At 45.0% G+C, this 26,434-nt stretch overlaps 2 protein-coding genes across 6 annotated transcripts in view; both read left to right on the forward strand.

Moving 5' to 3' along the window:
• kdm6ba (lysine (K)-specific demethylase 6B, a) overlaps positions 1–16,434 on the forward strand; it is a 71,633-nt gene extending 55,199 nt beyond the window's left edge. For 3 of the 5 annotated variants that reach the window (XM_088412315.1, XM_088412325.1, XM_088412341.1), the window contains 21 exons: positions 2,027–2,124; positions 3,437–3,560; positions 3,658–3,753; positions 3,821–4,121; positions 4,206–4,283; positions 4,377–4,544; positions 4,881–5,051; positions 5,342–5,842; positions 6,280–9,344; positions 9,987–10,113; positions 10,266–10,371; positions 10,442–10,647; positions 10,719–10,849; positions 11,749–11,817; positions 11,885–12,033; positions 12,119–12,233; positions 13,235–13,422; positions 13,491–13,632; positions 14,126–14,252; positions 15,065–15,235; positions 15,305–16,434. In XM_088412315.1, the coding sequence (XP_088268441.1) occupies positions 3,442–3,560; positions 3,658–3,753; positions 3,821–4,121; positions 4,206–4,283; positions 4,377–4,544; positions 4,881–5,051; positions 5,342–5,842; positions 6,280–9,344; positions 9,987–10,113; positions 10,266–10,371; positions 10,442–10,647; positions 10,719–10,849; positions 11,749–11,817; positions 11,885–12,033; positions 12,119–12,233; positions 13,235–13,422; positions 13,491–13,632; positions 14,126–14,252; positions 15,065–15,235; positions 15,305–15,331 (6,057 nt within the window). In that variant the 5' untranslated portion in view covers positions 2,027–2,124; positions 3,437–3,441 and the 3' untranslated portion in view covers positions 15,332–16,434. Of the gene's footprint in view, positions 1–1,883; positions 1,953–2,026; positions 2,125–3,436; positions 3,561–3,657; positions 3,754–3,820; positions 4,122–4,205; positions 4,284–4,376; positions 4,545–4,880; positions 5,052–5,341; positions 5,843–6,279; positions 9,345–9,986; positions 10,114–10,265; positions 10,372–10,441; positions 10,648–10,718; positions 10,850–11,748; positions 11,818–11,884; positions 12,034–12,118; positions 12,234–13,234; positions 13,423–13,490; positions 13,633–14,125; positions 14,253–15,064; positions 15,236–15,304 lie in introns of all 5 variants that reach the window. The other 2 variants (XM_088412333.1, XM_088412348.1) reach the window with 1 other exon arrangement.
• Positions 16,435–17,999: 1,565 nt separating this feature from the next.
• Positions 18,000–22,872, forward strand: tmem88b (transmembrane protein 88 b). The gene is made up of 3 exons (XM_088422303.1): positions 18,000–18,095; positions 19,551–19,907; positions 22,480–22,872. Exons 2-3 carry the CDS (start codon positions 19,563–19,565, stop codon positions 22,759–22,761), a joined length of 627 nt encoding a protein of 208 aa, XP_088278429.1. The 5' UTR covers positions 18,000–18,095; positions 19,551–19,562; the 3' UTR covers positions 22,762–22,872.
• Positions 22,873–26,434: the final 3,562 nt, after the last annotated feature.

Genomic DNA, 26,434 nt, shown 5'->3' on the forward strand with positions numbered 1-26,434 from the left:
GCGCTGGTGGAAGAGAGAGAGAGAAAATTAATCTATTGTACATGTACTAATACACAGGTGTGGAACTCCAGTCCTCGAGGGCCGGTATCCTACATGTTTTCAAACCCTTTCCCTCAAAAACACCTGATTCAAATGATTGGGATCATTTTAAAGCTCTTGCAGAGCCTTCTAATGAGCTAATCGTTTGAATCAGGTGTGTTGGGGAAAGAAAACTGGAAAACATGCAGGATGCCGGCCCTCGAGGACTGGAGTTCGACACCTATGCACTAATATAACCCTTAAAGCGTCAAACTCCAGTCCACGTGGGCCTGGATCCTGCATGTTTTCCACGTTTCCCTTTGCAACACACCTGAGTTAAATGACCAGGTCATCGGTAGCTTCTGCTAGCTAGCTAGCTCTGCAGTAGCTTCATTACTATCCTGAATTTTTTTTAATCAGGTGTGTTGCAGAAAGAAACTTGGAAAACATTGTTCTCGTGGACTGGTGTTTGACGTATTTACGTCTTAAACATCTCTACAAGGACATTCAAACATCGAACATACGTGCAAAAATGCATTTAAATGTACATTGAAAATACTTTCAAATGGTATTTGAAAAAAAGTTAGAATATATCAAACCTACCTCTGTGCAAATGTACTCGTAAGCTAAATGCTAAGAACATTTTCGTCTGCTCGTTAACACCCCGTAGCATTGTAGGAACAAATGCTAGGATTTTAGAATTTAGCATAGACTAGAACAGAATCAGAGATCGAGCGATATGGGTTTTTCAGGACCGGTACCGATTATTAGTAGTAGAAGAGGCCAATAACCGATATTTGGAGCCGATATTCATTTGCAGTAAAGGTGTAAAAATATGCGTAAAATTGCATATTGCAAATGCTGTACTTCATTGAAATGCCTAAAGCATGTTCATTGAACCACGCAAATAGAAAATAATAGCTCAGACCCAACATCGGAAATACCTCGATCGTCAAAATATACCTTAATATCATAATATCATCCCTTAACTCAAGTATGAAATACAATCAAATGAAATTTACGGCATTCCTGCCTGATAATTCACCGAGGATGGCGGCAGATAGCGTCCTGTTCCACTGGCGGAGACGGAAGTGTGTCATCGGCAAAACCCAAAGTACTTCTATCGGCAAATCTTTCCTTTGCACAAACAAAACAATAATCGTCCATCCAAACACAACAATCGTTTAACATTATTTGAAATAACATCCCTTTGAATCAGCCTTAAAGGCAACACTATAGTTTTGTGAAATTGGGATTAGCGCCCCCGGAAAGAAAATTCTCCCCGCACGTCAAAATGATGAGAAAGCCAGCTCTAATGGCAGGAAGTGCTTTGGAACCCTCTTTGTATGTTGTTGACACGTTCCATCTTTTGTGTTGTCTGCTGTTCCAAGAGCAGCAGGGAGGCGAGCGAGTGGTCCATCCGTGTTTTCCCCTCGCGTGCCCATTTTTCCCTGGGCCAACTGCGAAGATGCGTGGGCGTCCTCTCTGTTCCCACACTTCGCTCCTTCCGTGTCCATCGTTTCTCCTTAATCTATCCTTCCGTCCTGTTCGGACCGTCTGTCACTTCCCCCCATCCCTCCCCCTCCCTCCATCGTGTCTGCCGTAATGAGATTAAACCCTCGCGTATCCACCAGGCACAATTTATGCACACGCTCACCCAATTCTCAACACTTGGCAACACTTCCATCATTGCATACACTTACAGACACACTTGGCACCGCGAGTCGTTTTTTTTTCTTCTTTTATCATCACAAGGCCTTTGGAAGGATTACAGGAACCAGGGTATGTCCTCGTAGGTGACCCCCCCCATAGCCATCTGGGCCCTGATAATAATCCTTTCCCTGTTGTGCTAATGCCCCCAACAGGCCATCCGATGCGGTGCAGCCACCACGCGCACAAAGGCCTCAATGACGTTGAGTTCATATCTATGCAAGGTCACCTAGAACAGGAATCGCACAACTAAGGGCAGGAGGAATAAATTTGACTTGAATGTGCTCTTCTGTCACAGCTGAAGACAGAGGAAACGGGATAGTCGAGATATTTCAAGCACTGGTGTGAGGCCCTCTCTGTGCTGCAGTGGAGGGCTTCACGGACGCAGCTGGTCTGGTGCGTACGACTTCTTCCTCTCTCTCTTGTGTGTGTGTGTTTTTGTGTCTTTATATATATATATATATATATATATATATATATATATATATATATATATATATATAAAGACATATGTATACAGTAAAGCTAACAAAGTTAAAGTGTTACCTTTAATATTCAATTTAACTTTCATAAAGCATAACTCTTTAAACTTAGTTTTAATTACTTCCTCAGGCGGCTGAATTCTGCAGTCTTTTGCAACAAAACCTGTCGGTGTACTTTAAAAAGTTGCTTGCCAAAAAATTGGAAAATTGCTGAGTCGCCTGACAGTGTTCTCATCGAAACAGTTTTGTTCAAAGGTTGTATTTTACAGCAGTGCTTCTCAAATAGTGGGGCGGGGGCGGGCCCCCCCTGGGGGGCGCCAGGTGATGCTGGGTGGATGCGGATGACCCCAGGGAAAAAGCTTTGTTTTTGTCATGTGAAGTGTAATTGCAATAAAATAAGAATTTTCATTATCATCGTTATTATTATTATTTTTACGTTTAAGACACTTTGAAACACTTTTTTTCACAATATTTTTGTATGTATATATTATCTGCTACATAGCCTAATTGCCTCAGTCATATTTCATAGTTTTTTTTTAAACCAGAAAAAAACAATCCATATTTACAAATTACATATTGGTATTTTCTTTGTATTGTAATAAAGACCTCAACTAGATGGTTAAAGTAAACAAAGGGAAAAGAGCTAATAATACTGGCCCCAAAGTGCAAATCACAAAAAAAATCCAAATAACTAAACAAAGATCATTAAACAAAAAGGACAACAAAGAAGCAAAAACATGCTACAAAACATGAAACAAAGGCAAATCGCAAAGGCAAACGCAAATCAAAATTTGACAAACAAAAAGATATGAAAAAAAAGCGCAAAAATATTTGCAAAAGACACTCACAACCACAAATTAAAAATCTTACAAAAAAGCAAAATCACACAGTACAAAAGATAAAACACAACCTTTGTTTTGGCTTTTTTTGATTGCAATTATTAATTTGCGGCCGCTTTGTCTTTTATAATATGTTTTTGTCTTTTTTGCTTGCGATTAAAATTCTTGTTTTTGTTTTTTCATGATTTTTAATTTGCTATTGTTTATGTTTTTGACTTGCACTTCAGCACCCTTGTAATCCGTGCCCAAACTATGTTTCTCCTTGTTTTCCAAAAACATTAAAAAACGACTTAATTATTCTATTTCGCCGACATATATGTATTTTGTTGTGTGTGTTGCCATGGCGTCAAGCGCGGATTGATGGTGAATTTGGATTTGTGCGTGCAGGCTGGATGCATCACGCGGTGGAGCAGTTTGGCGGGCGTGGCACACGGGATTCCTTCTCTCTGGATGGACTCAACCGGGGACCGTGGGCTCCCGTGGGCGGCCGCGCCTGGCCGCCGCCTAGCAGGTGGGTTGCCATGCCAACGTAAACACAATCCCTAACCGCGCGCACACAGGCGCAACGATGTTCATTTCATATTGTGATGTCTTTTCCTGTGCATCAGGTGTCTGCCTGGAATGAGCCAGCATCAGCTCCTTCCTCATCTACCTCCTGGTCCAATTCATGGACTCAACCAACCCAATAAATTCTTTAATAATGGGTACGCGCACGTAAAATGAGGAAGTGGGCACGACAATGCAACTTAAGCCGTCGGTGTTTTTTCCCAGGCCTATGCGCGGAGCCGAGAAGCTGGATCTCCCGCAGCCGATGCTGCCGGGTCTGCCGAGGGAGCAGCTGAGGCCCCTTCCTCATCACCCTCTTCATCATCTTCATCCCCCCCCTCCCCACCGGGCATGGGAGCAACTGGGCCAGCTGTACGAGTCCCACCACCACCCTCCCCAAGGGCATCCGGGCGCGACTCTCCCCGAGCACTCGCTCCGCCTCCATAATGCCGGCTACGCGGGCGGCGCCGGCGGGGCCCCCCCGAACCCGCACCTCCCGGCCGGTAGGCCGAACCAACCCCCAAAGGTGAGTTCATACGCTCGCGTCCGAGTCGAATGTGAGTTTGCGTGCGGATTTGGAATATCTGGCCTACTTTGCTCTCCGTTGAAGTTTGGGGGTCCTCAGGAGCACCACGCCCCCCGGGGCCCGCCATTGCTGGGAGATGACATGTGGGCTCAGGTGCATCAGGTAAGCGCCCTCTAATTGGTTGAGGTTGTGTTTCATCACCCGGCCGCGCGGCAGATATCAACGAGCGCGCTTGAAACGTCCCCTTTGCGGCAGAGGGGACACGTCGGCAAGATGGCCGCCAGTCAGCTGAAGAGAGCGCGCCCTCCGCTCGGCGAACACTCGGTCATCCAGCACACCCCCGCGCCGTCCGCGCACCCGCCGTCCCGCTCTTCCACGGAGGATTGGCCCAGCCCGAGCAAGAGGAAAAAGAATTCCGAGCAGGTGGTGCATCACTTTTCTTTTGCGCAATTTCTCAGGCTGTCGCTGCCGAATCGTTTTAAAATCCATTATCTTCTCAATCATTCCATTAAATACTCACTGTCCCACCGCTCCATTTTTTGGGGGGATAAATCTATGAAGATTTATAAATGTACGATTGAACATGCGTTGAAATGAGTGGATATACATAATTGTATTCTTAGTCAAGAAAATTCAGCTACGCTAACCGGTTAGCAGTCGCGAGTAATGTTAGTGCATTGGCGAGTAACATTTAAAGTCAGCATGTAGTTCACACATACATAATATTTTATGTATGTGTATTTTACGATGCTTGTGCAGGTCTCGCATCCTGGCCAGCATCGCTTCCCCGCACCAGGTCAAGCTTTGCTATCTCAGCCCCACCATCCCAAACCAGCCCTCTGGAACCCAATTCAGAAGGACAACAGTAGCTGGCAGCCTCAGAGTTGTGATCGCAAAAACTTGCAGCCGCCGGAGTTCCAAAGCCGAATCGTAAGAATTTTTTGGCGCTGTCATCGATTTCTGCGTTGCGTATTAAGGGTAGTTGTGGTATCGGTGCTTGGTATCAGCGCTGACTCAAAAGATGAGTGCTCGTAAAGTTGTATTGAACATGCTTTTTTTTTTTTTTTTTTTTTAGATGCGCTATTAACCTCACTTCAGATGTCCAAAAGATTTTGTGGCACACAGTTTTTTATTTGACGTGATGCACAAAATGACTTGTTATTAAACGTCCCTATCTGAACTTCACACCAAATATAGATTTTGCATTCTTTCTCATTCAGGAGGCCCATAAACAAGCACTAGGCAGCTACCCCCAAAAGATGCCCCCGGCCCCAAGCTCTCCCTCCACCGCCTCGCCTCCCCTGAACTCGCCCGCCGCCAGCTACAACCCGGGCTGTGCGCCTCCTCTCCAGAGGGACTGCTTCCAACCTCAGGCTGTCAACCAGCAGTCCCCCCACTCTGCTTATCGCAGTCCCGCTTCCAAACTGGGGCCGACTCCTCCCTGTCAATCCACTGAGCCCCAAAGTCAAAGAGGCCCTCTCGGCGGGGCGCCGCCCCCCGGCAGAGATCAGCATCGGCACGCCCAGTCCTCACCAGCAAAACCCCCAGCCAGCAGCAGCAGCAGCAGTGTGCCTTACAGCCACTTTCAGCCTCACCCGGGACTGGGGCAGCGCGGCCTCCCTGCGCCTCCGCCACCTTCCGCCGGCGCCACCTCAGTACCTCAGCAGAGTGGGCCCTATGACGTGTGGCGGTACCCCAGTAGGCCCAGCAGCCACCCGCTGGTGAGTTGGGGATTTCAGTCTCGACACCCGTCTGTTTGCTTGGGCAAAATGGATGAAAGTCACTTCATTTTGCTTGTTCAGGGTGGACAAATAAAGCATAGCAGTGGCTGTCAAGTTAATTTGTTAATTATGCTAATTAGGAATGGAATATACACAAAAAAATGTCAGTGGGAAAAACGAATACCAAAATATTTGATAGCTGCAGGCCTAATAAGTATGGCCTATGGTTATTAGCCTGAATCAATGTTTATCACGGCTGCAGCTATCGAATATTTTGGGATTAGTTTTTTCCACTGAAATTCCATTGAGTATTTTGGCTAGCTTGCACAATCTGTGAACAAGAACTTTAGCACCTGCTTTTTTGGGATCGTAGCGGATCAGACCTCAAGTGTTTGGATGCGGTTATTGCTGATCATAATGCTCATATCGTCCTTTAGGATTCCGGCATCTCCAGACCTCCAGGTCTGATACCTCATCACCAGCAGAGCCACAGTCAGGGTGCAGACAGTCAGCATCAACCTCACGTCAGCCCGCCCCCCCTCAGCTCTACCCGCACCCCTGTAATCACTCCCAATCGCTCCTCCTGCTCCGTCGGTGGCTATGGCAACAGCGGCGGCTCAGACGGCGGTTGCCAGGTGAACGGCACCAACAGGAACCGGCAGAGGAGTAACGAGCCGGCGCCCCAAAGCGCCACCGGAGGTCCCCGCGGATGTCCCGCCGACCCTCTGCTGAATCCCAGACAGTCTCACCATGAAGTACGAGGAAGGCCGCAAGAAAATGGACTCCCCAAGACCCACAAGGAGAAGACCTCCTTCTATCCTCAGGCCCAAGTGGTGCAGGTTCCCGCGTGCTCTACGCCGTCCTCATTGTTCTCCTCAGGGCTCTCTAGGACAGGGGACAGCGTCATTACCAGCAGAGTTTCAAAGCCCGTTCCCATTTCTCCTCCCGTGTACTTCCAATCTCCCAGCCACCGGCCGGCGTCCTCCCAGTCATACTGCCAGCGGCCGATTCCGCCGGGCCCCGTCTCGCACCCCCAGTCCATTGTGGAGGCGCTGGACAAACTCGACGCGGAGCTGGAGGGCCACATGAAAGCCGAAGAGAGGAGGAGGAAAGACAGGGAAGATGAAGAGCGCCGCAAGAGGGAGTCTGAGATGAAGCAAAAGCGTGAGGAAGAGATGAAGAGGAAGGAGCAGGAAAAGAGGGAGGAGGAGAGGAAGAAGAGAGAGATGGAGCAACGGGAGGAGGAGGAGCGTCGGCGGAGGAGAGAGTGGGCGTTGCAGGAGCAGGAGAGGAAGAGGAGGGAAGTGGAGAGGCTGCAGGAGGAGGAGAGGAAGAGGGAGTGGGAGAAGCAAGAGCGGGAGCGCAAGAGGAGGGAGTGGGAAAGGCAGGCGGAGGAGAAGAAGAGGCGCGAAGAAGAGGAGCGCCAGAGGATGGCGAGAGAAAGGAGGGAGGAGGAGGAGAAAAAGAGGAAGGAGGAGGAAGCGATGCGGAAAAAGGCTCGAGAGCAGACTGCCATGGAGAGTCTTGAAAGACTTCTGTGCGGCGATGCGCTAACCGCCCCCGCTCCTCCGCCCCCCGCCTCCTCGCAGGTGTCACCCCCCTACCCGTGGCTGAGCCGCGGCGGCGCTTCCAACCAGGCGAGCGCCGCCGGCGCTCCCCCGGAACGGCTGCGACCCCCTCCGCTCACGCCGCAGACGGACTACGCTCGCGAGAAGCAGAGGCAGCGGGAGATGTGGAGCAACCCCCCTCCAACACACAATACCTCAGGGATGAACAAGCACCAGCCGCTCTATTCCAGCAAGCCCCCCGCCAAACAGTCCAAAGACCCGGCCGCTTCTATGCCCACGCTCCGGGAGCCCCCCAAACTCTATCAGGCCTTTCCCAGAGAGAACTTACCGCCCCCTCCTCCGGCAGCGCCCGCCCCGCGTTCTGACAGTGCTCCGTTCGAGGAGGAGCCCTCGGAGTTGTCCACGCTGCTCCCCGACGGACTGGCCAACATCATGGCCATGCTGGACGAATCCATCAAAAAGGAGGAGGAGATGTACAGCGAGGGTCTCCTCGATACGTTTGTCCCCCCCGTCAAGAATTACCCTTGTGCCCCCGAACTCCTCCCGGCTCTCAAGCGGCAGCCCAATCAGGAAGACTTTGGGAGCGATCCTCACGCCAGCCCGCCCGTGCTCAGTCGCCAAGGCTCCTTGGCGTCCCCTTGCAGCCGCACGTCTTCTCTTAACGAGGAGGTGGAGGAGGAGGAGGAGGAGGAGGAGGATTATTTTAGGACCTCTCCCCACAATACAGGGGCGGGCGTGGGGAACAGCACCTACCGCCACAGCGACTTGGCTAAACTCTACGGTCTTCCCGAGCGGGCGAAAAGCGAGGCGGATGAGGACGAAGAGGAGGAGGATTCCGAGGCCCCGTCGTGTTCTCCTCCGCCCCAGAGACCCCACCTGCACCAAACGGGCGTCAGCAGCATGTTCAAGTCTTCGGGCACAGACCTGGAGAGCCAGAAGTACGCGTACCGAGGCGGACCCTTCGGGAGACCCCCGCCGTCGGCCCTTCTGGGAGTCAAATACTCCTCGTCGCTCTCGCTGGGTCCCGATATTTGTCGACAGCAGCACGGTGGCTCACCTACGTCCGATTCCGCCAACGCTCCTTTCAGTCCCATGCTCCCTCCTCCGAAGTCCTCCCCGTCCCGTTCGCTTGAAGATGCGAAGGTGAAGGTGGAGCCCGTCGATGAAAGCCACCCGGCGGGAAGCGGGACCGTCCAAAAGGAAATGCCGTCCACCCTAACGCATTACCAAGCCATCAAGGAGGAGCAACGTTTGACCACCATCTCCGAGTCGTCGCTCGCAGACTTGACCGGCGGCTGCGAGGTCACGCTCTCCCGTCAGCAGGATGAACTGACGCGCCACGCCAAAGCCGAGGACCGACGCAAGCCCGAGAAAGTAAAGGAGCGCCGAGAGAAGGAGCGACACAAGGACAGGGAGCGGGAGAAAGAGAAGAAGAGAAAGCACGGTCACGGCCACAAGCGGGAAGACTCAAAAGAGAGGAAGAAGCACAGGGACAAGAGAGAAGAGACGGTCTTCTCCTCTTCGTCTTCGTCGTCCTCCGGTAGCGGCCACAGGCGGCACAAGGAGGGCAAGGGTCACAAGGACAAGAAGGACCGGCGAATCTTGTGCGACCTCAATCAGAAGGAGGGAAAGAGCCGCGCTCATCACGACTCGGAGAAAAAGAAGCGCAAGGACTTGTCCGGCGCCACCTCCGCCGGCGAGGGCGAGCGCACCGAGTGGCGGTCGAAGAAGAGCGACAAGTCGGGCTCGTCGATGGACTTAATGAAGCTGAAGGCGCTTTCGGACGGGCCCCCCAAGGAGCTGAAGATCCGACTGATCAAGGTGGAGAGCGGCGACCGAGAGACCTTCATCGCCTCGGAGGTGGAGGACAAGAGGATTCCGCTGGAAGAGATCAGCATTAAGAACACGGCTGCTGAAATCATCCGATCCTGCAAGTGAGTACGCCGCGGGGGGGGACCTACACCCCCTTTATGTACGAAAATCGGAAAAATGTAAAGTTGTAGTTAAAGTAGCTATTGGCTATAAAATGTGTTGTTGTGTGCAAAGCGTTGTTACTTCAATAGCTAAAGTAAAAAAAATGTGTAACAATTTGTATGTTTATATATTTATGAAATTGAAAGTGCGTTATGGGAGTCCAAGCTAAGCCAAACTTTAAAGTCATTGAAATGTCATAAGTTGGCCGCTAGCGCCACCCGATGGTTTTGGGCTGTCAACCCAAACATTTCTATTGCGGAGGAAACGCATGATAAAACATGGGGTTTTCAATTTGTCCAAAACGGACAATATTTCCAATTTTGAATGGCAGTAAATGAGCCCGACATGGGCGAAATTTGACACCTATTGGGCGCACCTCTCGTCCTCCCGTTTTCAAGTATTTAGAAGGGACGGCACCGTGGCATATTGAAAGTCGTTGCGTTTTGACAATCTCTGCTGTACTTTAGCCTCCTAGTGTTTTTTTGTACGCTTTTCCTTTGATATCCCACATCAAAAACATCAAAAAGCCTAAGTGGGGTCAAGATTTCCCTCGGGGGTTAAACAAACGCTTAATTGCTTACCCTCTGTGTATTTTGTCCCAGGGGGGCCCGAGTGAAGGGGAAGTTCAGGGAGTCCTTTTTGCTGCCGGCCTTCTCCGTTAAACCAATCATGACGTCGGAGGAGCCAATCCCGAGAGAGAAGCTCAACCCTCCCACACCCAGCATTTACGTAAGACAACTCACCAGAGTTCTATGACGTCATTTACTGAACCCTAACCCTGGATACAAATCTCAAACCCGTAACCAAGATCGAGCAAAGATAAATATATAAAATAGGACAAATACATTGTAATTATTCATTGTTCTTCTTGTTTCGTGCAGCTGGAGAGCAAGAGGGATGCCTTCTCCCCTGTGCTGCTGCAGTTCTGCACAGACCCAAAGAATCCCGTCACGGTCATCCGAGGACTGGCCGGATCTCTGCGGATCAGTACGTTCGGACTGGCGTTTCACCTCCGCCGTGACGCCGGCTAATCCTAACGCTCCATCTCCTCGGTCAGACTTAGGCTTGTTTTCCACCAAGTCTCTGGTGGAGGCCAACGCGGAGCAGGCGGTGGAGGTGAGGACTCAGGTGCAGCAGCCGGCGGACGAGAACTGGGACCCCAGCGGGACGGGTCAGACGTGGCCCTGCGAGAGCAGCCGCTCCCACACCACCATCGCCAAGTACGCCCAGTACCAAGCGTCCAGCTTCCAGGAGAGTCTGCAGGTGAGCCGGCCGCGCTTCGGTGACGACCCATCCCGCCCGGGAGAGCTCCGTTTGACTCTTCGCTATGATAGGAGGAGAAAGGCAGCGATGAGGAGGAGGAGGAGGAGGAGGACGACGACGACGAAGAAGAAGACGATGACAAGAAGTCGTCCGGCAACCCGGAAACCGCAAACAAGGACGGCAACGCAAAAGAAAGTAGCAGGTAAAAATTGAACATTGCACAGAATTCATACACTGTATTTTGATGGACTTTAAGCCACACCGATTTATAAGCCGCAGCAACACGAATTGGCCGATATTTACATAGTAATTGTAAATGGAAGTTTTTTACATTTTTATTTAAAAGTTGTGATATTTTAGTGAACATATAATTAAATTGCACATCGTTCACATATACAGTACAAGCATACAAATCTAAAACAACAACAAAAGAAATGAAACTCGACTAGGGGCCGCAGGGCTCAAATCATGAGAAAAAAGTTGCAGCTTACCATCCAAAAAATACGGTATTCAATTGCATATATACTGTATATGTGTGTGTGTGTGTGTGTATATATATGTATATATATATATATATATATATATATATATATATATATATATACACAATAACAAAAATTAATACAAGCACTTATTCAACTTATACGTATTTTTTAAAACCCTTTTTGAGAACAGCCATTGACTAGACTATAGGCCACAAGGCTCAGATCATGAGAAAAAAATTACAAAAAAATCCAAAAATACAGTGTGTATATATAAATTTCAACCAATCTTTATACAAGCTCTTATTCAACTTATACATATTTTATACTATTTTAAAGCCCTTTTTATGCACAGCCATTGATTCACATCTTTTCAGTTCTGTCATGATGTTCTTGTTCTCCTGGGGGGTTGCTCCCTGGTGGCTAGTAAATAAAATAAACTGTAGATAAGCCGCACTAGACTATAAACTGCAGGGCTCAAATTGTGGGTAAAAAGTTTCGGCTCGTAGTCCAAAATGTGAGGTAACTCACAATTGAAATACTGAAGGATTCAAAATAAAAGTCAAGACCGGGTTTTTGCACCGTACACAAAATATTTAACGATGTCAACGTCCAACAGTGGCGAGCAGAAGCCAGTGGGGAAGATCATCAAATTTGGCACCAATATTGACCTGTCTGATCCAAAGAGGTACTTCCGCTTTTTGCTCGCCTGCGTGTTGATCATGACGTCATAAACAACAACTTCTATCTTTCAGGTGGAAACCACAACTGCAGGAGCTGCAAAAGCTTCCGGCCTTCATGCGGGTGGCGTCCAGCGGGAACATGCTGAGCCACGTAGGGCACACCATCTTGGGCATGAACACCGTCCAGCTCTACATGAAGGTTCCCGGGAGCCGGACGCCAGGTTGGTCTTGGCCTCCTCGCCGTAAGCGCGTCTGCACTTGAAGCGGGCGCGGACCTGAGCGGGTTTGTCGTCATCCGTGCCGCAGGCCACCAGGAGAACAACAACTTCTGCTCGGTGAACATCAACATTGGCCCCGGGGACTGCGAGTGGTTCTCTGTGCACGAGAACTACTGGCAGGCCATCAACGACTTCTGTGAGAAGTGAGTACCTCACGCATTTGAAGGGCGACTTTTGAAATTAAACATTAAAGGGAAGCGTTAAAAGAAGACAGTAGGGAGCTGAAATTTCACGCAGGTGATGACAACATGTCAAAGTTCAACATGGCACAACCACTTAGTTATCACACTACCAAGAGCGTGCCATCTCTTGGCTAAATTACTGCAAGAATGATGTGCAAAAATCTGACCTGAAAAGGTTAAAAAAAAAAAACACCAGGGAGCTGAAATTTCACCCAGATGGTGGCAGCATGTGAATGTTTAACATTCCACGACCACTTAGTTATCACGCTTCCAAGAACGTGCCATCTCTTGGCTAAACTACTGCGAGAATGTTGTGCAAGAATCTGACCTCGAAAGGGGAAAAAAAAGAACCAGGGAGCTGAAATTTCACCCTGATGGTGATAGCCTGTGAATGTTTAACATTGCACGATCACTTAGTTCTCACACTACTAAGAGCATGCCATCTCTTGGCTAAATTACTGCGAGAATGATGTGTAAGAATCCTGATCTCAAAAGTTTGGAACAAAAAGACACCAGGGAGCTGAAATTTCACCCCAGGTGGTGACAGCATGTGAATGTTTAACATGGCAAAACCACTTAGTTATCACACTACCAGGACCGTGCCAGCCCTCGGCTAAAACACTGCCAGAGCGATGTAGAAGAATCTGACCTCAAGAGATAAAAAAAAGGCACTGTGGAGCAGAAATTTCACCCTGATGGTGAGAGCAAGTTATCGGCTTCCTTCGCACGTTCCGATAGCTTGATATAAAACCAGGTGTCACCCTCAATTTATAGGGATGTTAGATACTCAACTCTTGAGTATTCGCTCATACTAAGTTACTTTGTGTTAAAGGTACCACTCTTAAATTTGACACAAATAAACACCCCTCCAATTTCTATTCTTGAATATGTTGTTTCTACTTGGTGATCGTAAAAATTTTCCGATATCTCGAAACGAGCGCGATGATGGCTTTTCGCCGCAGGCACGGCGTGGACTACCTGACGGGTTCGTGGTGGCCCGTTTTGGAGGACCTGTACAACGCCAACATCCCGGTGTACCGTTTCATCCAGAGGCCAGGGGACTTGGTGTGGATCAACGCCGGGACCGTTCACTGGGTCCAGGCCGTGGGCTGGTGCAACAACATCGCCTGGAACGTCGGGCCCCTGAACGGTAAGGGAAGGAAGCTCCCGGACGAAGGTGGCCGGGCGCGCTGACGCGGCTCCCCGCGCCCCCCGCAGCGTACCAGTACCAGCTGGCCCTGGAAAGGTTCGAGTGGAACGAGGTCAAGAAGGTCAAGTCCATCGTGCCCATGATTCACGTGTCGTGGAACGTGGCCCGCACGCTCAAGATCAGCGACCCGGACACCTACAAGATGATCAAGTGAGGATTTTTTTTTGTCATTTTACAAAGAAATTTAGGGGTAAAGAAAACAGTAAATGTGTGATACATGTCTAACATATCACAAGCAAAACTGTATTACACAATTGAAGTATTATTAAGTTTATGTATTTATTTTAGTTTATTATTGTTTTTGAAAGTTTCAAGCCTTGAAGTCTTGTTTATACACTAGACATGTTTGTTTATATAATTGACAGGTTTGACCAAACACGATGAATAATCGTGATTTCCATATTGATCAAAATATAAATATAATTGGATGCCAAAACAATATGTTTGAATTTCCTGCCCATATTCAAAAGTAGGACTTTTTTTAATGATTGAATTACTGATTTGGTCCGTGACATTCTAAAATGTGTGTGTGAGTTTCATGAGGGAGACGGGCACTCCTACAAGACACGCAATTGGCTCCCGGCGCGACCATGGACCAATTAAAAAATGAAAACAAGCGTTGTCTTTTTGGCATCCCTGGCAGACACTGTCTGCTGCAGTCCATGAAGCACATCCAGATCCTGCGTGACCAGCTAGTAGCTGAAGGCAAGAAGATCTCGTACCAGGGGCGAGTCAAGGACGAGCCTGCCTACTACTGCAACGAGTGCGACGTGAGTACAAAAGCCGCGGCGGCCATCTTACCTTGCCACATTTTTTTTAATATATATGTATTTTATATGTACTTAGAATTCCATCTTCATTATGGGAGTGTTTTTATGGGCTTAGAACAGATTAGGATATTTGCATGTAAACAGTGGCTCAATGTATGAAAAATTCACATGGCACAATTACTTGTGAAACAATTTATTTTTTTAACATGTACTTTGAATTCCATGATTATTATGCACTTTAAATGCACATGTATTTGTTACAGGTTTGCCTGCATTTTTATAATTTATTGGTTTTATTCAGGTTATCAAACACCTCTTTGGAAAAATACTTTTTATTTTTTTTAAATGTTTTAAATTGTGTGTGTGCGTGTGTGTGAGAGTATATATGTATGTATTTATATGTGTGTGTGTGTGTGTGTGTATTGTACTTTAAATAAATAAATAAAATTATTCACTAATGAAATTCAAATATGTAATTGATACAGTTTTTTTGCATTTTTTTTTATAGTTTATTAATATGACTAAATGAAAAGGTTTAAGAGTGTTTTTTGGGGGGTTTTAGAAAGGATTCGGATATTTACATATGAAAAGCGCCTCAACGTACGAAAAATTTACATTACGAACAAAAGAATGAACGAGCAGACGTGCCACCTATCAGTCCAGGAAGCACTTCCTGCTTCGTTCTTTTTCTTTCAAACGCACACCCGCGGAAGTCTGCCTCCCCCTTGTGGACGATATTAGAACCGCACCTGCTACAAAGCCTACCGTCGGGCCGAAACGGAGCTTTTAGCTTCTGACGCGGTTGTCCGCAGGTGGAGGTGTTCAACCTGCTGTTCGTGACGAGCGAGAGCAGCAGCAGGAAGACGTACGTGGTGCACTGCGAAGACTGCGCCCGCGAGCGCAGCACCAACCTCAACAACGTGGTGGTCCTGGAGCAATACTCCATGGAGGAGCTGACCGACGCGTACGATTCCTTCGGCCTGGTACGCCCGCCGACGTCGTCCCGGCTCTCGCCCGCCCTCTCGCTCACCGCCGCCTCCCCTCTTTCGCAGTCTTCCTCTTCCTCGTCGTGGCGGTGACAGGACCCCCTCCCCGCCCGCCCCACAGCCGCAACCAAAACTCCTGCCAGTCAGGACAAGATAGGAAAAAAAACGAAAAAAAAAAGAAAGACTTTCCACGCGGATTCTTGAAGGTAGTTGGGTTCGTTTACTCCCTTTTTACTGTTTACAGATCAAAAACGCAGCAGTTTACGCCTCTCAGATGGTGCTCCTTTTCTTCTTGAATACAATTTGTACATGTTTGCTTTGAAAATGAAAATAATTTATTGTGTTTTTTTGTTGTTTTGAAACTAGATTCGCCTAGATATATATACCACATTGGCCTTCTCACTTGTATTTAGAAAAAATGGACAAAAATACTAATAATAGAGAATATGGAGGGGTTTTTCTAAAGCATTAAGAATTTTGAATTGTTTGGATTGCTTCAAGACATACGGGTTTTCATAATGTTTTTTTTTTTTTTTTTTAAGGGCTTGGGGTTTATCTTTGCGTGTTTTTTAATATGTATCACTCCTGGAAATGATGAATATTCATTTTTTTTTCATTTTCTTGGTGCTTGTTCCGTCTGCGTGCTCTTGGAGAGGGCAAATTGTACATTTAATTTAAAAAAAAACAAACAAACATTCCCTCTATTTATTGGATAGCAACATTTCCCACACTTTTTCTTCCAAAAAACACAACAGGGCTTTCTTTCATTTTCCATAATGATGATGCAGTTTTTTCTCCGCTTTTGACGTGTATGAAATGATATAACGCCACATTTTCCTGTAGACTAAACACACTGCTTACGTAGTCATTTGTATGATCTTTTTTTTTTGGGGGGGGGGGGGGGGACTTTTCGATGAAAACTGTTGATTTTATATAATCTGACACGTGAGATAGATGGTGCTAAAAATTCTCTTTGTCTTCAGGAGAATTCTATTTTTACTGTTGCAATATTACCGTTTTCCTTCTTCTTTGTGCTCATCTATTTATAACTGCACTGTGTAGAAAGTTCGTTCGCACACATACACACACACACACACACACACACACACACACCAAACTGAGCCAGACTTGTCTTAAAACACTTTGTGAACTTGTGTGACATTACTATGACTATTAATAAACGGAGACAAATTGTATACCCCGGCTGCTCGCCTCTCACAAATTCCACAAAAGCAAGATGGCGTTTTCGTGGGGGGTCACAGGAAGTCGTGGACTTCAACTTCCTGTCATTGACAATTGGTGGGGGTCAAGTGATAATTTAAAAAAAAAAAAAAAAAAGATAATAATAATCAATAAATGTCCTTTTTGGATAGTTCGCTGGTGTGGCCTCTTTAGAGTGCCTCATTGTTCACTATGAGTGTGAGAACTGGAGTGAGAAAGGGCCAAGATTATGGACCAGGATTTTGGGTTGGGCCCTCATTGTTGTTAAACCTCATTCAGATAGAATAACAGTACTGTGTATATTTTCCCGGCTCAAACATGTAGTTTTCATCCAAAATATATTCTGTTTGTTAAAAAAAATGGTCTCTGATAAATTCCCAACTTTTTACACCAAAAATAACAAAATAATTACCATAAACAAAAAAAAAAAAAGAATGGGTGATAGGGCGACATCTATAGGACGTGTTTGGAGCGACGGGACGCGAGACGTGACGAGACGACCAGTTTTAGGAAGGTTAAAAACAGGAAATGGAAATGTAGCACACATTTGAAGAGTAAGATATTACTGAACATTAAGGACTAGCTAGAAGAATTCTTAACACAAAATAAATGCCATCTTTATGCCCCTTGCGCGTGAGCAAGGATGGACTCAAACGTTGGGTCGGTCTGCTTATTTCTTGAAATCAAGAAAGTAACAACCTTGGTTAACATGACCACCGCTAAGCGATAAATGACAAACAGGAAATACAGCACGGACTTCCAGATTAAAAGCGGACATTTCAAAATAGGTAAATAAACAATACCAACTAGAGCCCCTTGATAAATTCTTCACACGGAATAAATCTCATCTTAATGCCTGTTTGTGAACACGGATGGATTCGGATGTTGGTTTGGTCTGCTTGCTTCTTTTAATGGAAAATAATTAGCGTGTATATATACATATATATATATATTTTTTTTATTTATACTTATATATATTTATGTATATATTTATTCTTCTTTTCATGTCTTATTCGTGGAAGCTGGGCCAAAATGGCTCTTTGAATTAATAAACGAGTCAAATGGACTAGCTTTCCGTGCACCCTTAATGGAATCAGCTGGCGACGTCGTGACGTTTACACGATCCTCTCGGTTTTAGTAATATTCCTATGCGTGAACAAGGACGGAGCCGGACGTTGGTTCGGTTTGCTCGCTTCTTTCATTGAAAATAATGCCCTAACAGCCTCAGCTAACACAACAGGCATTTGTTGCTAACAGACACCTGACGGCCCTCTTGTTTACGGCAATTATTGTAAGTAAGAATTTGTGAGCCCCCCCCCCCCCCCCCGTATGTGTACGGAGCCGCCCACGCAACGCTGGCCTCAAGCAGCACTTAAGAGCAGAGAGATCCGGACCCCCATCCCCCACGAAAACCCCGGCGCAGGGTGAAAGGGGGTGCGAAGCATGCCCAGGATAGGAGAGGAGAGGAATGCGCGCGCCCAGCCGAGCCGAGGGGAGTCGGGGGGGTGATAAGCCTTGTGGGAGGGGAGAAAGCGGAGGACGCGACTCGGCGCTGGTTTAGAGCGGACAAAGAAGTTGGAGCTGAGCGCCGAGCGACCCGGAGGAGCGGAAGGAGGTCCGTCGGAACCGGCGCCACGTGAGTCCCGTCCACAAGGTCCAAAAATGTCTCTGGATTCTGTCTCTGGTTCTGTTGTGTCGGTTGAGGCGGGAATGAATACTTTGGCTACATTTGAATATTATTCTGTCTTTAGGTGTTAGCTTCTCGTTCACGTCTCAAAAGCTCATTTTTACGCTTTTTTTTTTTTCAAGAGTTTCCGCATTCAATTCCAGGTACTCGCCTGTATTTTATTTCTCGTGTTTGGCTACAAGATTTTAAAGTGGTGCTAAAAGAATGAAGGGACTGCACTACTAAAGGAAATGATTAGCTTATTAAAGAGACAGTGTGTAAGATTTAGACTGTTTTTCATTACGGCCAGCAGGAGGTGCTGCAATTACCGTAGCTATAACAAACATGGTCGCCCCAGTGCCACCCCTCATGTAATATAATTGAAGGAAAACTAGACCTATGATTATATCTAAAAAATACAATTGGTCATTCAGAACACATTCATTTGCAAGTTTTTGTAATTTACAATCATTTATTTGAATCCTTTTTAATGAAAAATGGTCTAAATCTTACGCACTGTCCCTTTAAGTACCTAAAGTAGCTTATTACATCACGTATTTAAGTACTAAAATAATAGATGACCTTAGCACCAAAAGTATTCATCACTTTAATACCTCAATTATGAATGAAAATAATAAAGTAATGAATGACTGTAGTACTTTAATCTCTTGTCATTTATTATTGCTTTCGTACCCAATATAGTGTATTACTTCAGGTAGTTGAATACTAGAGTAATCAATTACCTTATCGACAAAAAATGTAATTACTTTAACACCTCCATTTTGTTGTAATTGATCACTTTAGTACTTTAATATTTCGTACTTTATTATTACTTTAGCGCCTAGCCTATTACTTAATGTAGTTAAGTACTAAAGTAATTGTAATACAAAAATATGACTCTATTACCAAATATCGATCAATCAATCAATCGTTTGGCTACAAGATGTAACAGTGACAGGTACTAAATTACTTAAGTAAATAATTACTTCAGGTAAATAAGTGCCTTAGCTACAAAAATGCTAATCAATGACTTTAGTACCTCAAATATGTACCACGTAAAGTAGAAATCAATGACTTTAGTACGGAGTCATTTATTCTTTCTTTAGTACCTGAAGTATCTTTTTACTTCATGTCGTTAAGTACTAAAGCAATCGATGACTTTAGTACTTTAATATTTTGTACTTTATTATTACTTTAGCGCCTAGCCTATTACTTAATGTAGTTAAGTACTAAAGTAATTGTAATACAAAAATACGACTCTATTACCAAATATCGATCAATCAATCAATCGTTTGGCTAGACTAAAGCGATCGATTACTTTAGTCTGAATTCGAAGTTCGGCCACGCGCTAACATCGCGCCGTTGGCCTTCTTCCAATTTTTACTGTCGATTGGACTTTTTTTCAACCCGGTCTCCTTCCGGCAGTCGAGCGCGAGAATGAGCGGCGCCCCGGAGAAGGGGGCGCACCACCAGGTCCTGGACCTGTCGGAGGAGCTGCCGCCTCTCCATCTCCCCCACGCCAACCGGCCGTCGCCGGGCGCCGCCGTCGCCGCGGCGGAGACGCCCCCGCGGACGGCGGTGCCCCCGCCGTACTCGGCGCCCGAGGACCGGGCGTCGCCCCGGCTGCGGGGCTCCCTGGACTGCTGGGCCTGCTCGGTGCTGGTCACGGCCCAGAACCTGCTGGTGGCCGCCGTCAACGCCTGCCTGGCCGGCTTGGTCTTCGGGGGCGTCTTGACGCCGGCCGTCGTCATGGTGCTCTTCGGCTTTCTCTGCCACTCCACCGTAAGTGGCAACTCCGAGAGAGATCTTACAAATTATATTGAGAAAACAACATTCAAATAAACAATGAAATACATGATTTCATAAATAAATACAATAACATCGAATAATATATTCCAAATAAAACACAAATAATTCATAATGATAATCATCCTATCAAATGTTAAAAATTATATTGATAAAACAACATTAAAAAATGCATTTAATAATTAAATGCAATAACATTGAATAATGTATTTAAATAAAACACAAATAATTAATAATGATAATCATCATAAGACAAAATGAGAATACACTGCCAAAATGGCAATACCATATGCTTCGAATGTCGAAAAAAATCGCAAAAATAAAATTTATAAAGTAAAATAATAATAAAAAATATTTATAAAAAATAATGTTTTAAAAATGGAAAGTGAAAACATTGTAATGTTAAATATAATGTTTATAAAATAAAACAATAAAAAAACTATATAAGAAATAATAACCATTATTATTATTATTATAAAAACTAACAAGTACCGATACTTGCAGGAGAAAAAACAATAAAAACAAAATTTATGAAATAAAGTAATGATAAAAGTGACTTGATACAATTTGTACCAAGGACCGATACTTGCAGGGGAAAAATGCAACTTGTGAAATTTATAAAATAACGACGTTATAACAAAGTACTGTAAAATAAAATAGACAAATTGTCATTCTAACAATAAAAAAATAAGTGCAACAGTCAGCCATCAAAGTCGCACCAAATTATGGGAGCCACTGTGGGCTTTTTGGTCCACTGTTAGTACAGACTAATGCACTGCCTGTAACGGCTCTTTGGATTTTGGTCGTTTGAATCCATAAGTATGAAACTCACTTGCCTCATGTTCCAATTAATTTGCTCCCGATTTGAAAAGAAAAAAGTACTGTTCCTGTCACTCTATTAAAAAGCATAAAGTGACATTAGCTGATACATACCGTAACTTTGTAAAAACAGTCTACAGTTTTAGATATTCTTTTACCGTTTTTAAAGGTAATGATATTTAAAATTGGAACGGCGAGTGGGGGGGCGGGGCGCCAAAACTTTTCCCTTCTCTCTTGCAAAAAATAGAGAAGCACTGCCCTAATGATAACCTCTCCCCATACCCCCCAACATTTTTTTTCATCTTAATCCCCCACTAAGCTTCCGTCACACGAAGCCTCATTACGAGAGGCCAGACGAGAGGAAAGTAGAAAAACAGCCGACTCGTTAAAGGCCATCGCGCTACGAGTCGTTGAAGCGTTATTCAGCCATCTTGACTGATGCTTACTGGCCCTGTTCCCAGAAGCCTTTTAAGATAGCCAGTGATATGCATGTGACCAGAAGGACCCGGCCGGCGGCGCCCAAAGGGTCGGGGGTCAAAATGGACTGTCCCTGAAACCTTGGACAACCTGTTAAGATAACCTTCGGGGACTGAAAACTACTCTGCAAGCAGTTACGCGAGTAGGGTTTGCAGGATTTTTGGGGCACGTCTCAAACAAGCCGTTAGCAGTTATCCAGCGCCGTTGCAGCGGGCGGATAGCTCCGAGGTAGCTTGATAGCTGGTAGCTGCTATGCTAGCAAGCTAGCTATCTAACTGTCAGCTAGCTGGCGTACATGTTAGCTACTTCAGTAGCAGATATGCTAGCCAGCTGCTGATAACTAGCTAGATAGCTGGAAAGCATGGATAGCTGGATATCAGGAACTAGCCAGCATAGTCACAGGGTAGTCGGGTAGCTAATAGCTGGATAGCATGGATAGCTGGATATCCGCAGCTAGCTAGCATAGTCACAGGGTAGTCGCAAAAAGTCACAAAAAGTCTCAAAAAGTCATAAGGTACTAGCTACCCGACTACCCTGTGACTATGCTAGCTAGCTGTTGATAGCTAGCTAGATAGTGGGTAGCTGATATGCTATTGATAGTATGACTGAACCCCTCCCACGTTATGTACCATTAGGGTTAGGGTTTTTGAGTGCCGTTAGCATTTATCCAGCAGAACTGCAGCGAGCAGATAGCTAGAAAGTAGCTAAAGAACTGCTATGCTAACTAGCTGGCTAGCATATGTTTTAGCTACCTGACGAGCAGATATGTTAGCCATCTGCTGATAGCTAGCTAGATAGCTGGCTGGCATACCCGAGGGTAGCTACCTGACTAACAAGTATGCTAGCTGGCTGCTGATATCTAGCTAGACAGCTAACATGCCTGCTAGCCACCCGACTAGCAGATCTGATAGCCCTAGAAGTGCTGATACAGTAAATCTCTAAATAAAAACATATTGTCAGAAAATGGTAGAGGGCTAGCTAGCGGCTTATAGTTAGCTAGCTCGACCCGTGCGGTGAACACTTGGAAAAAAAATGCGCTAGAAAGGGCAGTTGACATTCCCCCGAAGCCCAACATCTGCCCGACTCGCGTGTTAAACTCTCCCCCGCGCCCGCACCGCGCCCCCGCAAAGCCGGCGCCTCACCCCGCTCCCTTCCCGACATCCCCGCCCCGCCGACTCCCTCTTTTCGTTTACGCTTCCCACCCGTCGACCTTCGAAACGTTTTGAAGCGAGCGGCGCCTTCCCTCCGCCAGGTGCGGCCAAACGGGACGAGCCCCTACTGCTGGGACCTGCTGACGGACGGGGGCTGCGTGGCCCTGCTGGTGGCGGGCTTCCTTTTGGTGACCCCGCTTCTGGTGCTGGCGCTGGCCGCCTACTGCCGCCTGGCCAGGCATCTCCAGCTGGGCCTCTGCTTCATCCCGTACAGCCGGGCCGTGTACAAGAACCTGCCGGCCGCGCGCCACCGCGGGCTGGGGGGCTGCTGCGGGGGCCGGGACGCCCCGGGGGGCGGGGCCAAGGCAAAGGTCTGGGTATGACAGGGGTCAACGCCCATACGTGAAGAAGGAATTCATCTGCCCCCGCCGCGTGCCTTTTCTATTGTATATCCATCGCTCGGCTCGCGCCGACAATAAAAACGTTTTAGCGTGTGCGGCGTTTATTTTGTCATCGATAGTCGTTCATTTATTACTTTAGGGTCTCGAAGCAGGGTTTTGAACTAGGGTTTGGGTTGCGAATTAGGGTTCCGAACTAATGTCAGGCATTTAAACTGGTTTTTGGGTTTCAAAAAAGAATTTTAAAGTAGGATTTGATTTAAAAAAGGGTTTTCAAAGTAGGGTTTCAAAATAGGGTTAGACTTTCAATCTGGATTTTCAAATTGGGAGGTCATAGTTTTAAAGTAGGGTTTTGAACTAGGATCAGGGTTTCAAAGTGGGGTTTTGAACTAGGGTTTGAGTTGGGAATTAGGGTTTCGAACTAATGTCAAGGATTTAAACTGGTGTTTGGGTTGCAAAAAAAGAATGGTTTCTAACTAGGATCAGGGTTTCATAGCAGGGTTTTGAACTAGGGTTTGGGTGTCAAAAAAGCATTTTGAAGTAGGGTTTCGAACTAGGATTAGGGTTTCATAGCAGGGTTTTGAACTAGGGTTTGGCTGTCCAAAAAGCATTTTGAAGTAGGGTTTCGAACAAACAATGTTAGGTTTTCAAAGTAGGGTTTAAAATTAGGGTTAGACTTTCAATCTGCGTTTTGAAATGATGTAATTTTAAAGTAGGGTTTCTAACTAGGATCAGGGTTTCATTGCAGGGTTTTGAACTAGGGTTTGGGTGTCAAAAAACATTTTGAAGTAGGGTTTCGAACTAGGATTAGGGTTTCATTGCAGGGTTTTGAACTAGGGTTTGGGCTGCGAATTAGGGTTTTGAACTAATGTCAGGGATTTAAACTGGTGTTTTGGTTGCAAAAAAGAAATTTAAAGTAGGATTTGATTAAAAATGGGCTTCAAACAATGTTAGGTTTTCAAAGTAGGGGTTAAAATTAGGGTTAGACTTTTAATCTGCGTTTTGAAACGATATGATTTTAAAGTAGGGTTTCGCACTAGGATCAGGGTTTCATAGCAGGGTTTTGAACTAGGGCTTGGGTGTCAAAAAAGCATTTTGAAGTAGGGTTTAGGTTTAAAATGAGGGTTTCAAAAATTTGGATTTGGGTTACAAAACAGAGATTCAAGGTATGATTGTGGTTTTGAATTAGGATTGGTGCCTCAAAATTGGATTTCAATTTACGACACTGCTTTGAAACCCCAATCCTAGTTTGAAACCCTAATTTGAAACCTTAACCCTAATTTGAACCCCAAAATTGAAATCCAAATCGTATTATAAAAACCTTTGAAACTCAAACACTAGTCTGAAACTCTGCCCTTAGTTTAGAAACCCTAATTTGCAATCCAAATCCGAGTTTAAATCCATACATTGAAACTCTAACCAATAATTTGAAACCCTATTTTAAAACCATAAACTGAGTTTGAAACCCTACTTGAAAACTTTGGAACCCCAGATTGAAAGCCTAACCCAAATTTCAAACCCTACTTTGTAAACCTGTCACTTTATTAGAAGCCCTTCTTTGAAACCCAATTACTGCATCAAATTTTTTTTTTTGAAATCCATAACTGTAGTTTAAAACTGTAGTTAAAAACACTGACCTTAGTTTGAAACCCTAATTTGCAAATCAAACCCTAGTTTGCAAGCCAAACCCTAATTCTAAACCCTGCTTTGAAACCCTAATCCAAGTTTGAAATCCTACTTTGAAACCTTAACCCTAGTTTGAAACCCCATCTTGAAAGTCAGCTTTTAATTTGAAACCCTTCTTTGAAACAAATACTCTGTTTTGAAACCTGAATCACAGTTGTAAACCACACTTAAACAAGAGAAAGGTTTTCAAATCCCATATTCAAACCTTTACTTTAGTTTGAAACCCTAATGTGCAATCCAAAACCTAGTTTGGGACCCTAGATCAAAAGCCTAACCCTAATTTTAAACCCTAATTTGAAAACCTTATACATTGTTTGAAATCCTTCTTTGAAACTCAAATTCGACTTCAAAATTCTTTTTTGAAACCCGAACATTTGTTTAAATCCTTGACCTTAGTTTGAAACCCCAATTTGCGACTCAAACCCAGGTTCAAAACCCTGCTTTAAAACCCTAATCTTAGTTTGAAACCCTAATTTGCAACCCAAGACCTCATTCTTAACTCTCTCATTCTTAATTCTGCTTTGACACCCTAATCTTAGTTTGAAACCCTACTTTGAAACCCCAGGTTAAAAACCAGACCTTGATTTGAAACCAATACCCTGTTTTGAAACCTGAACCGTAGTTTAAACCCTTCTTAGAAACTCTACTCTTATTTTGAAACTCCAGATTAAAACCCTTACTTTAGTTCGAAACCCTAATTCACAACCTAAATTCTACTTCAAAAGCCTGCTTTGAAACCCTAATCCTAGTTTGAAATCCTACTTTGAAACAATTACTTTAGTTTTAAACCCTATTTTGAAACCTAAACCCTATTTTGAAACCCCAGATTGAATGCCTAACCCTAATTTTAAACCCAATTTAAAACCTTAATTATAGTTTGGAATTCTACTTTGAAACCTTAACCCTAATTTGGAACCCCAGATTAAAAGCCAACCCTAATTTTAAACCCTACTTTAAAACCTTAATTATAGTTTGGAACCCTAATTTGAAACCCTAACCCTAAATTGGAACTCCAGATTGAAACCCTAACCCAAAATTTAAACCCTACTTTGAAAACCTAACACATTGTCAGAAACCTTTCTATGAAACCCAAATCCTACTTTGAAAATCTTGTTTTGAAACGCAAACACAAGTTTGAAACCCTGCCCTTAGTTTGAAACCCTAATTTGCAACCCAAACCCTAGTTCAAAACCCTGCTTCGAAACCCTAATCCTAGTTTGAAACTTTATTTTAAAACCCTAACCTTAGTTTGAAAGCTTACTTTGAAACAATGCTCTATTTTGGAACCTGAACCATAGGTTGAAACCTACTTGAAACCCTACTTAAAAACCCCAGAATAAAATCCTAACCCTAATTGGAAACCAAACGATAAAAACGAGCAAAACATAAACTACTTGCTGAATATAAACAAAGTTACTGTATGTATATAAACCGTATCTAACTGAGCAAGTTGTGTTGGACAAAAGAAGGGCTGGTTTTCTTTGGTTCTGGTCCTCTTTGAGGAAAACCACATTTATTTTCCCATCATTGCGGACAGCGGATGCATAACAAATTCAATCCCGGCATCTTTTCCGTCTTCTTCCGTCTTATCCCGGTAAAATACAAACAATGGATAGTATCATGATTCCGCTAAAATAATTACATTTTAGATGACAAAACGGCAACACAAACGACAGAGCTTATAGACATGTGGTCATAGTGCTTCCCAGTCCCAAAACTTTTACCATCGGGGGATCCTTTTAAATCTGACTTGCATATTAACCCATTCAATCCCAAAAACGTCTTTTTGCGTCTTTTCAAGAGCTAGTATTTTGCTAAGGGACGCTCTAAAACTGGATGTTAGTAAGTACTTGATTACTTTGGCTAATTAAGTACTAAAATAATGAAAAGTGGAGTACTAAAGGAATACTTGAGTACTGAAGTAATCGATTACTTTAATTGCTGAAATAATTGACTAGTTGATTGATTAGTG

Source organism: Hippichthys cyanospilos, chromosome 1 (assembly GCF_059441005.1).
Source record: "Hippichthys cyanospilos isolate Australia breed blue-spotted pipefish chromosome 1, RoL_Hcya_1.0, whole genome shotgun sequence".
NCBI lineage: Eukaryota > Metazoa > Chordata > Actinopteri > Syngnathiformes > Syngnathidae > Hippichthys > Hippichthys cyanospilos.